We start from the raw sequence: 14,293 nt of genomic DNA, 5'->3' as shown, positions 1-14,293 counted from the left end.
TCATGCAGCGAGAACTTTCCTTGGCACAGAGGGGGTCCCTGACCCTCCTCCCTGCAGGGGCTCTGAGGTAACAAGACAGTGTCCCAGGCCTTTAGGGGCTGATGTCCTCCAGGCCCTCATCCCTAGTAAAGCCAGAAACAGGCCCAAGAGGGCTGTAAGGCAGAGCCAGGGGCCAGCGACAGGGACCAGAAGGAAGGGGGGGGGGGGTGAGGAGGCCTCAGGAGAAGGCAGGCCTGGTCGTCCTTGTGAGCCTGTGCCCATGCCAGAGAACCCCTGCTGAGTCTGCCCCAGAGCTCCTGGAGCAGATGTGACCTCTGAAGCACTTGCCCAAACGATACTATTGACAAGCAGATGAGCAGACAACGTGGACTTGCATCCTCCACAGCAGTGAGCAGCACCATTGTGAGAGCATTCCCTCTGAACACGACCTGTTTCTTCTAGGACCAGCTCTTGCTCAGTCCCGTTCCACAGATGTTACTGAGGGGCCCACTCCAGGCTGGGGACTGAGCACCTTAGGGTCACCTACCCCCTCCCTCGAGACAGAAACACCTGTTCTCCCACAGCAAACACCTGAATCATGGCATCCGGGGAGGGAGATGAAGCCCAAGGACTCACTGGAGATTTTCTTTTAAAAAATTAGACTGCTTTGAACTAATTTTAGACTTAGAGAAAAGTCACAAAAAATAGTACAGAGAATTTCCATATATCCCTCCCCCAGGCTTCCCCAGTGCTCACATCTTACATAACCATCAGCACAATGATCAGACCAGGAAGCTAACCTTGGGACAATACCATTAACCAAACTAAGGGCCCCATTTGAGCTTCACCAGTTTTTCTACTAAAATCCTTGGATCCTGCCATTCCAGAACCCCAACCAGGACCTCATGCTGCATTTAGCTATTTCTCCTTGGTCTCCTGCAAACTGGGTCAACTCCTCAGTTTTCCCTGGTCTTTCATGACCATGACACTTTCGAAGAATAGTGGTCTGATCAATTGTGTGGTCAAATGTCCCTCTGTCTAGTATTTTCTCATAATCAGATCGAGGGTATCCATTTTTGACAAGAACGTCACAAAAGCCAGCCACCTGACATCGCAGAACTCATGTGGACAGGACATATTATCAGGGGTGTTGACCTTGATCAATGGTGATGACCTCTCTGCCAGGCTTCTCCAATGCGAAGATACATCTTTCCCTGTGTAGTTAATCTTGGCTTTTAAAATGTGGCTTTTTATAAGGGAATGTGTTGCTGTCATTACAAACTCCGCGCTGTCAGCCCAGCCTGCTGATGGCTGCAGCTGCCCCACAGATGAGAGGCGGCTAATGAAGATGAGCGGCAGAGCCGACGTCTCTGGAAGACGCCGAAGCTCTCGGTGACAAAGAGGAACAGTAGCAGTTTATTTATAGATCCACTTGAAGACAGCTCATTGTAACTACTGGGGTTGAATTTTTAAAACCTCGGGAACAAAGGCTGGCTATTTTAAACTCTCCTTGCACTTAGTTCAATGGAGAGCGTTAGAGGCACCGACCACACCCGGGCATCACTCCCAAGCTCGGCAATTCATATTTTGTGTAGCATCTCAGGACACAAGCAAAGCCTGCCAAGACAGATAACAACGACCAGCTCTGCCTAGCTCTGCCTACCCCGCAGAGGCAGTGGGTCTCTTATGGGCCAAAGCCCTTGCCCCCAGGGAGGAGTGGAGGGAGGCTGCATCCCACAGGGTCTCTCAGCCTCCCCTTCCCGGAAAATTAACTTGCATACAGCTGTTGTGAACCGAGGTTACATCACCTCTCCCTGCCTCCCCCTGCAGGCTGCAAAGACGGACAGCACCCTCCAGCGGATGCCTGCCCAGGACAGACGGCACTAGTTGACACATCTCCGGGCTGCGACAAGGGTGTCCTGGAGCTCACATACAAATATCCCTGAGGATGGTGGGAAGTGGCACCTTGAAGCTCCTCCTGCCCCCAGCCCAACTGCACCTCTAGGCCAAGACTGCTCAATCTCTCCAGGCACCAGAACCATGCTGGGGAAGGGAGACGTGGGTTTTCTCAAAGCCTCCCACATCCTTATTTGAACAAAAAGCACAGAGCCATATTCTTGACACGATGTGGAAAAATGTGAGTATGGACTAGGCATTTGATAGCAAAGGATTATTAATTTTGTTGGATGTGACAAGAGCACTACAGTTACATAACCAAGAAAAGTCTTTATTTAGGTAAAATAATGTATCTGGGATTAAACAAAAATACTCCAACTCTTCTAAAAAAAATGGCGGGGGGAGGAATGAACAAAATAGATTGGCAAAATGCTGAAGCTAGATGAAAGATACATGGGAGTCTGTTATACTATTCTCTCTACTTTGTCTTAGCTTGAAATTTTCCACACCATGAAGGTTTTTTTGTTTCATTTGATTTAGTAAAAAAGAAAAAGCTCCCAGGCAACTGAGCCGTGGAGCTGAGGCCAGGCGAGTGGGACCCCAGGAAGAAGCTGAGGATGTCTCCAGCCCAGTGTCCTGGCATTTTCAAGCAAAGAAGGTAGATTTGTCCGAATCCATGAATGTTCAGACCAGCCTTTGGCATTACCACAGAGAAATCCCTCTATGGCACCACAAGCATTCTGTGAACCCTGCAGCAATGTCCAGACCGTCAAAGAGACTAATTTTAAGATAATCTCCATGGAAACCATCTATTCTGATTTTTTCCATGGTAACCAATGAGAACATAAACACAAGCGCTATCTAACACCCTTACACCACATGGGCCAGCGCTGCCATCCAATCTGGAAAATATAAGCTGCAAAAGGCTTTTTTCCATTGAAAATGAGAAGTACTGAAACTTCTAGTCCAGATATGCAGATTCTACGACCCTCCATGGCCCAGTCGCTGCCCACAGCACCTGCTCCCAAACTGACAAACCAGGCCAGAAAGTGGTTTCCTCCATTTAACCTGGGACCATCAAAAACACCAAAAGAATGAGCCAGAGCCTACCTCTTGCCTCACAGTCTCAACCCACACTGCCCACAGACTGTAGGCATGTGTTCACTGAGCTCTTGAGTTCCAGAGCATTCTATGTGCCAGTTACATGCTGGCCTCCACAAGGAGACCAAGGCCCCAGCCCTCCGGGGAGACAACAGGCTAGCAAATAACTGACTCCAGGAAAGAGGGACTGCTCCAGCAAGCAGAATGCTCCAGTAGGTGGGGCGGAAAGAATTCACAAGCTTCAGGCCTCCCAGGGAGGGCTGCATGGAGGAAAGGTCATCTGGAAAGAAATGGCTGAGTCTAGTTCCACTGGGCAACAGGGGAGTGCAGCCCAAAGAATCATAGTCAGACTTAAGCAACTAGTCTCTTCCACTTGTGGCTCATTTCTTCCATTTTCAGGTTTCTGGGTTTGAAAAACTAGCATAGCACTGAAGAAGACCCTCAGATTCCAATAGCCTTAGTTGGTGCCCACCCTCTCTTCTGCAACCATACAGTCTCTGTTGCCTGCCCTGTAAGAAGACTTCTGAGCATGGCCTGATGGGGCTGTAGATGCTTGTCACCACTGTCAGCAAAATGACAGTGTCACAGCAGTGGCCCTGTGTCATGCATGCTTTGTAGGAAGGCATCACAGTATCTGGACCCCACCATCCACTGTCCCATGATTTGGGCTCATTTCCTCACGTGCAGTGTAGAACCTCCACTGACCTTGAACCCGTGCTTTAGCTGCCAGGGGGAAAGGGAAACCTCAGAGTTATGAGACCCCTGAACGAGATGACAGAGCTCTGAAAGGTGTGTGCATGTGTGCCCAAGTTTATGCTCCAGATGTGTCCCCAAGCACGCAAAGCCAGACTTGAGGGCCCTCCCAGCCTTGTGTAGATTCCAGAGTCAGGTTCTTTCATCTTCATGACACGTGTATGTCTTACCACGCCTTGCCAGGGATTTCTGAAACCATGCCTCCTATTGATGTAAGTCGTTAAATAGGCCTTCCTTCCTATAAGCATCGTGCCACTCTCCTCTGGATAGGGACCTACCTGTTTGTGAAATGGATGAGAATTTTCCAGTGGCAGGAAGCTACCACTCCAAGGGGCTACTCCGAGAAAGATGTGCAGCCTCTGTCCATTCCTATAGCTCCATCCTCTTGCCGCCATTGCTATTATTGCTGTTTTGGGACTTGGTCCTGTTCTTGCTACCTGGAGGCACTGCCCCAAAAAGTTCTGCAAAGACCTTCACCTGAGGGCTTAGATGTTGAGCCACAAGTACCCAGGTCATTTTAAGCTCGGGGGCCAGAGACTCTTACCCTCCAGTATCCCTAAAGGCCCAGCAGGCTCTGGAGAACAGAAGCTGACATAGGCACCCACATCCACAGGGCAGGAGGCATGGGCAGGGTGGACAATGCAAGAGGCAGGTGGCCCACAGAATGGGGGTTCAAGAGCAGGTCACTGGGCTGATGCAGCAGCATTAATAGATGGAATAGGAGTCAAGACAGGAAGACCAGTGACAGAGGCCCAGGGAGGGCTCTCCTGCATACCATTCTCCCTGCCAGTGCATCCTGCCTGGTAACAAAACCATACATTGGCCTGCCTAGTTGTGAGCAAAGCCCAGTGGTGCCCCTAGTTTCAAAGAACCCACAGGGAAGCACAAGGATTTATTTTTTAACACTAGACTGAGATCAGAACCAAAGCCACACCACTCTTCCTTTTCCGGAAAGAAGTAGACTATAATTCTCCAAATTGGGCTGAAAGGGACCCCCATTCTTCAAGTGCTTCTCCCAATCTATAGTCTGTACGAGTCAAAGAAACTTCCCAAGATGGACAGAGACTCTCTTCTCTCCACTACATCCCTGTCCAGGATGCCATGGTCACAACTGGCTAGACTATTTTCCAGCAGATGGTGACTCTCAAAGTGCATCCCTGGACCATTGACATGACCTAGAAATTGCAAATTCCTTTCCAAATCAGACATTCTGGGAGAAGGGGCAAGCTGTATTTAATAAGCTCTCAGGGTGATTCTGAAATACACCAAGGTTTGAGAGCCACTGCAAGAGGCTTATTGCCACCCCCGTGAAATGGTAAAAGGCTTGTCTCCTCACTGCACACTGCCAAAGGTGACTTCTCCCTACCAGTAAACATAGTAATTATTTAACACGTGCCTGGTCGCAGCCCTGACCCACCTCTCAGTAGTCAGTTGTGGCCTCTGGAAGGAAAAGGAGAGAGGATTCGGTCTGCTTCCCGGGAGCAGACACAACACGTCAGAGCCTGATGCCCAGGGTGCCCCTAGGCAGGAAGCATTGGAATCTTTGTGCTCCTAGACTTTGAGCAGCCACGTTACTCACCACCACCCCCTCCCCAGCCACTGTCCAAGGATGCTCAGACTCCAGCGGGAACCTCCTTTAGAAATTGTAGCTTGGTAACATTGAATCTTCTTTATTTCTATTCTCCTCTGTCTTCCCTCTGAAACTAAGAAACCCAGGGCACTTTCCATGACTTCTACTCAGATAAAGGCGGGGAAAATGAAACCTGAGTTTGAAGTGAAGCATCCTGTCCGGGGGCTACTGCCACCCAGAGTCAGCAAAGACCACTGTGGCCACCCTACCCCCACCCCTGCAGGATGATCTTTTACATAGTGAGCTGGTAAAATGCCCAAAGGATGTACCGTGGGCTGGTGGGAAGAAATCAGAGTACAAACAATCAAGACGAAGTGCCTGAGGTTATAGGCAAGACTTGCCACACCAGGCCAGGCTCCAGCTTCATCTGGGACCAGCAAAGAGGGACAGCAACAGCTCTTAAATTGCCAACCAAAAAAAAAAAAAAAAAAAAGCCAACCAAGTCGTTAAACGCTGTCAGGAGTCTGAACCCCATGAAACCAACCCTCTTCCAAGACTATAAAGTGCCTGGGCCTATTCCGACTCACCTGCTGACAAGAGCCCCTTTTAATAGTCCTGGGAAATTCAGAGCCAGAATCAGGGTCAGTTGGAGAAATGAGAGGCTCCCTTCTAAGACACAAAAATCTGGGGCTCACTCCTACTGTAAACACCCACAATGCCCTATCTGCCAAGCATCCCCTCGAATCCATTATTTCTCCCCACCAATGAAAGCAAATGCCAGCCAGAAATCTGTGTTCTTATCAAGACTCCAGTCATCTATGTTCCCAAACAGGGAAATCCATATGGCAGGTGGAAATGGACCCCATCCCCTTCCTCAACTCTCTGACTCTTCAGGTGAGGTGCCTGGCATGAGAACCTGGGAGTCTCAGATCCTCAAAACGGGGTAAGAGCCAGTGCCAAGACTGGAATCAGAGCCCAAGAACCTCTAAGTCAAGCGCACCCCTATGTGGCTCCCAAAAACAGAAATGTGGGAGTGGAAGCACGAGTATAGGAGGTGGCTAGGGCTTCATCCTTAGAACCAGAGGAGCTAGGAAGAAGAGGCCATTCTCAGGGAAGGCTGAGCTCTCAGGTCAGATATTCTTGGCTAAGCTAGCCTCCTCCCACGGATAGCTCTAGCACTGAGGCTCTGGGGGTCCCAACCACTTTGCTTTAAGGAGCCATGGGGGTGGCAGAGGAAAAGAAGCCTGTTTCTATCTACCTCATGGATTTGCTTTTGCATTTAGGAACACAGAGGACTTGGGTCTCTCATCAGGAAGCATAACTGATTCCTGCAAGGGTCTAAAACCCTCACTGGATCTCACAAAGACCTGCAGAGAGGAGTCAACATGGAAAATTATCTTGGTCAGAATCACCCCCATCACTGCCTTGTTCCCCCCATCCCAGCAGGTTTTAAACACACAATCATCCCGCCCGGGGAAGGGGGTTCATCCTGCTTTCAGTCTGACAGAGGAAGGAAGAGGAACATTTTAAAAATAGCTAAAGCTTGGTGAGCACTTGCCATGTGCCAGGCACGGTTCCAAGTGCCTGCTTGGCATGTACCACCTCATGAAATCTCATGAAGGAGGGCCTGGCATCTCCCCATTTGAGTTTGAGGGGCCCCAGAACTGAAGGTCACTGTCTGAGCTGGAGGGCAGCCATCCCTGAGAACTCAGGAAGTGGTTTTCAGTTTTCCTGAATTACCTGGAATCCTGTATTCTTCCCCTCCCACCCTGCCCCCTACAATCTTCCTTCGCCATTTCATGATGGGCTCTCGGGTGTTTGGAGGAAAGGCGAGAACAAGAGTAAATCGCAACAAATGTACCTCTGTTATTAAAGTGATTTGAAAAAGGCTTCTGCGGCTACAGTAGAAATTAGTCCTACAGGAGCTGGGCTTGGGGAACAGGGGCCCAATCCAAGGTCAGCCAAGACACAGCGGCCCTGATGCTTCATGGGCAGGCCCCAAAGCACTAAAGGCAGGCAGGAGCTAGAACCTGAGTGGCTGAGTACAGAGGCCTGGGCAACAGCATGGGACAAAGGTAAGCATTAGACCCTTGAACACAGCAGCACAAGCACCTGCTGCAGATGGCTCACGGGGATACTCCCCCGCCCGCTACTCCCTGCCCCCCCCCCCACTCCTCTGGTAGGCACTCATCTGCCTGCAAGCAGCCCCCTGCCCCAAACTTCCTCCAGCCTTTAAGTGTGTCACGGGGCAGAATGTGGGACTTCCTGGCCACCCTCAGCCCGGCAATTAGGCTGGAGTCCTTCCTCTGCAGCCTTCCAAGCAGGGAAAGCTCCCAGCCACAGCCCTAAGTTCTCTCCTCCACAACTCAGCCAGGAATAGAGGGAAAATGGAACCCATTATTCTCATTCTGAAGGGCTGGGAAATGGCTTGTGCTTTTCAACATGAAATGTGCCTAAAAATAAGCTGTGAATTTCAACCAGAGGTTGAAAATAGCTCTGGCAGTGAACAGAGCTCTGTTCAGAGTGAGCTCAAGGATGGCCTTCATTCCAAGAGTTAGAGCTGAATACTGCAGTCCAAGCAGGGGTCCTGGGCAGGGGGCTTTCCAGGGCAGAGGGGCCGTCATGTGCTCATAGGGCCGCCCTTGCCATGCTCTGTCAGTGCGCCTGCCCTCTGGCTTTAGATCGCCATACTCTGTGAGGCACACAGTAACCTGGCTTGGTGGCTCCCTAAGACCCCTAAACACCCAGGTGGGTCTCAAGCAGCTTTAGGGCCCCAGGTCTGGGGTATAAACAGAGCTAGATGGGGAGGGGGCCATAAGATGCAAGAGCTCCTGGGGCATGGACCAAGTCAAGCAGCCACCAAACCCTGGCCAGCCACCAAACCACTCACCAGTTACTATCTCAGAGCCAGGGAAGCCAATAGGCAGGAAGGACAAGTAAAGAAAACCAAGTTGCTAAAGGTCATTTTTCATTATTTACCATCACCTCTGTAAGATTCCAATGTTTGATAGGCCAAAACGACCTGAGCCACAGCTGCTGGGGTGAGCCCAAATCTGGTCCAATTTGAGGAGCATGAGCTCCAGTGTCATCACAGTTGGGGCAGCCCAGTGTCTGTCCATGGCCATGTTCCTCCTGCCACAAAGACAGCCCCGTTCCCACCCACATTCCTATACTCCTGCTACATTAGCTTCCTTTCTGGGCTCATTCCTGAGGCAGGCAGTGTAGTGACTCTCAACTGGGGGCCACTGTGTCCCCCAGGAGACATTTGGCAATGCCTGAAGACATTTTTGGTTGTCACAACTAATGGTGGGGACATGCTACTGGCAGCTAGCAGGTAGAAGCCAGGGATACTGCTAAACATCCTGCAATGCCTAGCCCAGCCCCCACAACTAAGATTTATCTGTCCCAAAGGATCAGCAGTGCCAAGGCTGAGAACTCCTGGGTTATCAGAAGGACAGTATGTGGACAGCCGGAAGGGCAGGGTTCTCACCAGCTCCTGGCAAGTGGCTGCAGAGCAGCTAAGGAGCTGAGACACTCTGGCCAGCCACGGAATCCATCACAACTCAGTGCCAGGGAAGCCCTTGGGCAGGAAAGGTGAGACTACACTCATCAGCTTCCCTTCCCATCACAGGGGCAAACCTAACCACAGAGCAGTGCAGGACCAACTGGCTCTCCTGGGCATGGGGAGATGAAAAATCTCTGTGGATGACAGCAGTGATGGTTGTACAACTGTGTGAATGTACTTAATGTCATTCAACTGTACACATAAAATGGTTAAAAAAGGAAATTTTATGTCACATGTATAAAACAAAACAAACAAAAAAACCCCTTAGCTCTCCTCTTGGCCAGGGAGTCCTGAGATCAGGATGCCCCTAAAAGTGTATTCCACATCGTGTGTATGCTTTGGCACGGGAGTATTATCTGGATGAGGGCCCACACACCTCCTCAGCATCCCAAAGGGGTTTGTGACAAATAAGGGAAAAGCCACAAACATAGAACAACTTTAGGACTAATAAGCCAAATCACTGGGTGGCTTAGCAGAGTTCACACTTGGGGTCCTCGGAGCCTGCCGAGGGGAGTACTCAGGTCCCATCATAGATACAGAGGCGTAGGAAGAGTGGGTGCTTTGTCTGGGAGCACACAGCCAGGGCTCAGACCTGGTTCTCTGACCCCAGAGCCCATATCCTTTCCCCTATTTGAGTACCATGTGGTGATGCCCATTGGAACTGTGACTACAGCTCCACCATGGGCCTGAAGGTAGTATGGGAACAAATGGCTTTCCTGAGCACTGGGGAGCTATTCACCCACCCATGCCAAATCCTGCCCTGTCCTGCTAGGTTCCCCCACCCTGAATGCCTTCGTGCTAGATTATCAGGACCCGAAGCTCTGGGATGCAAGGGTGCTCCATATCCCTTATCTGAGCAGGACTGAAGGACATGAGACAGCTTGTCCAAGCCGCTTGCTTAATAACCCCAAGAGGAGTATGGGATTTCCCCCCTTGCTGGGGCTAACCATTCCCAGGAGACAGGTACAGTGCCCTCTCCTGGGATGGGGGAGAGCTACCAGGTAGCCCTCTGCTGCCTGTGGTTTCGAGCTGAGTCACCCTTGCTCAGAGGGGCCAGCGTGGTGAGGCCCCAGGTCCAGGCATCTAGGCAAGTGACTCAGCCCCAGGCATCTCATCTGACAATGAGAGTAGTAACTCTATCCACCCAGCCTGGGCTCAGCTCACTGTAAACGCCCAGGACACAGGGAGCTGGAGGGGAGATGGCACACACCCCACAGAATCCCAGTCCTCCAGTTTGAAAAATGCTTTTCTAGGCAGAAGACCAAACAGCAGCAAGCAGATCACCATGCAACCCAGTCATCCTCACCAAACCCAAAAGCTGGGAATCAGCTACTCATCAGCAAACGTGGAGGGAGAACAAAAGCTTCCGGCAAAGGCAACCCTTGGGAGAAAAGCTTTAAATCTCAATGTGGCATGTTCCTAGAGGTAGCCCCAACACACAGGATGGGTGTGTGTGCGCGTGTGCATGTGGGTGGGTGTTGTGTCTCAGGCTGGGTGGGGGATCCCTCTGCTGGAGCCAAAGAAAGCCCAGGATGGACTCAGAGGCTTCCTGGTTCTATTCTGGGCCAGCCTTGACTTGCATGGGGCCTTGGGTAAGCCGCTTCCTGTTGTTCAGGCCAGTTTCCGTGGGTGGGAGAGGCTACACTGCCTCTAGGGTCTAGGAGGGAGAAATTTAAACAGCCTGCGGCTACTGGGGCTTAAAACCCCCATAGCTCCACATCCGTGGCTTTAAAGCTTATTTCAGCTGAAGCTGAATGTAACTTTATTTAATCATAGCAGTTATCAAATTTTCCCTAAAAAATATGTCAAAAAATATTGTTAACTATTTTAATTCAGGAACACTAAATGCCCTTTTACCGACAAAGGTACTAAAAATGGTTTGTGGCTGAGGAACTTCCTTTCCATGGTTTTAAAAAAAAAAGGAAGTGAGAGCAACAGGGCTGGACCTTTCCCATCCGTCCCAGCTGTGGCTCAGGCCCCACACCCTCTAGGAACCCTCCACTGGGTCCTGTGGCCCAAGGCTCAGCATGGGACAGGTCCTCCCTTTCCTCAACCAACAGCCACGTGTGCCATGGAAACACTACCCCCACCAAACAGCACATGGCCTACTCACCCAGCAGTCTTCACATCTTGTTTGTACATTCTAGATTTGAAACAAAGTACCACAAGTGCCAAAGTATTATTTGCTGTTCACCATGACCCACCAAAGGTTCAGGACTCAGGACTCGCCTGATGAACCGCTTACCAGATTTCCGGAGGTGGCCAGTGGGGCTGGAGGCCTGTGCACTTTTATGACTTCCCCATAGTCCACAACATCAAAGTTACTCTTCCAAACCATCACCTGTCAAGAGCAACAAGCACACAGACATCACATCAGTCCTACTTCATGGAAAAAAATGAACCCAGAGGTGATCCCCCCAAAGTTCTGGGCCAATTGCAGGACAGTCCCCACCTGACACCCCAGCTCAACTCTGGGACCTGCCCACCTCCCAGGCCCTTGAAACAGGCCTCAAGAAGATCGGGATGAGCCATCAGGATGGAGTCGCTGCATGCTTTGTACTTGCTGGTCCCTTCCGGGAGTGTCCCAGTATAAGTGTAGCTGGCTCCCCAAGCTAAAACATCCATTTCAACAGCATCTCTTCTCTGAGAGCCCTTCCCTGGTCTCCTACTAATTATTATCATAGCCTTCTATTGATTTCTTTCATAGCATCAGACTCAGTAGTTATTTAATTTCTTTGTCTCTCTTCCTCATCTATTGTCTCTCTCCCCAGTAAAACAGAAGTTCCCAGGGGTAATGGCCTGGCCTGTTACAGCAGACCAAGGTGGTTAAAGTCCTGGATTCACCTCTTACTGTGTGGCTCCAGGTAAAGGACTCGTGGGCTGGGACCTCTGCACCTCAAGTTCCTCATCTGTGAAAAGGGGATGATCCACTTTCCAATCTCACAAGGCTGCCGTGAGGCTTGCAGGAGACATCTTGGCACAGACACCGGTACCCAGGGAGCCATGGGCAAACCAGCTATTATTTCACGATCCACCTGAAGGATCCTCACGTTCTGAAGTTCCCCGGGCCAAAGACTGGCAAACAGCCCTGCTGGGGTGCAACAGTGCTCCTGCTGGAGGCTGTCAGCTCTGGATGGCTGCCCTCTGCCAGGGTCATGATCAGTATGACAGGAACTATGGAGTGTGGCCAGTGCTCAACTGAGGCCACAGAAAAAGCCCCGGATCCACATAAGATGAAAGCTCAACGTGCCTGGGATGCTTTCCTGGCTGTGACACAGCCACGAGCCTGGGTCTTTGGGAGGCTGCTCACCATTCCCAGAGCAGCCCAGTGTCTACTGCTCCCTGCCTGATGGGTACTAAGGCCTTCCTTCCTCCTCCCATTTACAAACAGAATTAGCATGCGCCCCTTGTTTGTGGAGCCCCGTGTAACTGCACTCATCTCATTGCTGAATAAAATCCTGGGAGTGGAACAGTAGTATAAAAGTGAAGATTCACATGTCCCTCCAGAAAGGCTCTCAGAGCAGACCTGAGGAAAGCAGCCGGGGAGCTGCCCGCAGTGGCCGCCTGAGGAGGGGCCAGAGCGGGCGGAAGCCCTGCTTTCTACCTGGTGCCTTTTGTACCATGTGAATTTCTGACTACATATAGTGTGACTTTACTACTTTCTCTTGTTTAAGCAACGAGCCAGGCCTCCACACTCGGGGACAGCTCAATGGTCCCCGGGGCCTTCCTCCTCCCTTGTTGTTAGCATAGGAACCAGTGCTGGGCTGGGAAGGTGCCCACCATCTCTTATCTAGGTTGTACCAAAAGAGCCTCCAACCACATTCTGCTTTCCTGGCAGAAAATCAACCGAAATTGGTTCATGGGGCAGGGGCTGGGGCTCAGTAGGCCTATGGGGCTTTTCTGGGCTGACCAGTCAAGAAATGTGAGGCCCAGCATCAAGAGTATGAACATTCTGGGCAGGAGGCACCAGGGCTGACAGGCAGAAAGCCTCAGCACAAAGGGTAACAAAATGGGCCGGGACCTTCTCACGCTTGTTTTCTCCCTGCAGCCCAGTGGTTTGAAAACCTGACCCATCAAAGAGCTCACAAGTGGAGCAGGAAGCAAAGGGCAGCAGAGAGCACAGTGGGGTCTCCAGGGCAGCCTCAGCTCTGTCATCTGCTGAGACTCAGTCGTCTTGTCTATAGAGTAGAGTGACCAGAGGGCCTGGCCCCAGAGCTGCTGTGGGGATTAAATGAGGTTATGAAGCATTTGCCACACTGCCTGAGTTGCCAGGCTATAGTCTGTATCCACTAACTATCTAATTACTCATTTATAATCAGGAAAAAGAAGCACTAAAAATCTTCATATTAACTTTTTCATGGCAACGAGAGCTCAGGCTCCAGGCAACCCATGCTGGTTTAAGCAGTAAGGGTTTTAAGAGGCTGCCACGAGATCAGCTCCCATAGGAGACTTGTCCTGGGGAGACGAGCACCCTGGGTCTGAGCACCTCACCCCAAGTTCTAGCCTTCATGGTGGCTGAAAGCCACCAAGGAAGCCAGTGAAACCTGGCCCATCCTGAAGACATCTTGGCCTCCTGTTCTCTTCTGGTAAGTATCAGCCAACATTCCTCAGACCATTCGTTACTCACTTGTTCATCAGAACCTCCAGAAGCAAAATACTCCCCCGTTCTTGAAAAGGCAACAGTGGTGGCTGGACCCTATCAGAACAAACAAAAAAGAACAAACACCAAAGATCACTCTAGATTCTAAACACCCAGGAAAAAAACTAGAATCTCATGAGTGAGAGCAGCTGCAGGACAGAGGGCTGAGGGCCTACTCAACCTCCAGCAGGGGCACCTGCAGGAGCTCAGCCGTGAGTGCCACTGCTGAGGCCTCTGCTTCCAAGTGCCACTGATGGCACAAAGGCTAGGCCACAGGGTCATGGGTGGCCAGAGAAGAGGAAGCCGAGGACAGTGCACACTGACAGCCCTGCTGGGTTGACATCACTGTCCCGTGTCCTCATCTCCCAAGGGCAAGCTGGAGGTCAGAGAGGTGCGTTGACTTATCCCAGGCCCAGCACTGGCTCCAGAACTCAGTCCTCCTGGCCCAGACCATGTTCCTCCCCCACACCACCCCACAGCCAACCAGAGAAGTGCATGTGGCCTCAAGGAAGAGTGAGCAGAAGGGCACAGTCAGGGACTCCAGGTTACACAAGAGGCCAGAACCGGGGCAGGAAGGAGGCTGGGGAGGGGATCATCAAAGGTGCCTGGGCAGAGGAGCAACAAGACGCATCCCTCCAACGTGTGCATGTCACTTGGTGAGGAAGAAAGTAAGGACAAGGCCAGTTAACACTTAACCTTCACTAACCCACTTAATCTTCAGAGAATGGTATGCATGCTTACCCCTCCTACGGGTGACATGTTCCCAAGCAGAGACCAAGGCCTGAGAAAT

The 14,293-nt window shown here is 51.1% G+C and overlaps 1 protein-coding gene across 3 annotated transcripts in view; it reads right to left on the bottom strand.

Annotated features, from left to right (window-relative positions):
• Positions 1-14,293, bottom strand: part of POC1A (POC1 centriolar protein A) — a 67,181-nt gene that overhangs the window by 30,637 nt on the left and 22,251 nt on the right. For all 3 annotated transcript variants that reach the window (XM_055344668.1, XM_055344669.1, XM_055344667.1), the window contains exons 8-9: positions 13,492-13,560; positions 11,110-11,205 (exon numbers count right to left, since the gene is read on the bottom strand). In XM_055344668.1, coding sequence (XP_055200643.1) covers positions 11,110-11,205; positions 13,492-13,560 — 165 coding nt within the window. The remainder of the gene's footprint in view (positions 1-11,109; positions 11,206-13,491; positions 13,561-14,293) is intronic.

This window comes from Nyctereutes procyonoides, unplaced genomic scaffold (assembly GCF_905146905.1).
Source record: "Nyctereutes procyonoides isolate TBG_1078 unplaced genomic scaffold, NYPRO_anot_genome, whole genome shotgun sequence".
NCBI classification, from domain to species: domain Eukaryota; kingdom Metazoa; phylum Chordata; class Mammalia; order Carnivora; family Canidae; genus Nyctereutes; species Nyctereutes procyonoides.
The sequence above is the reverse complement of the archived record's forward strand: the minus strand, read 5'-3'. Positions and strand labels throughout refer to the sequence as shown.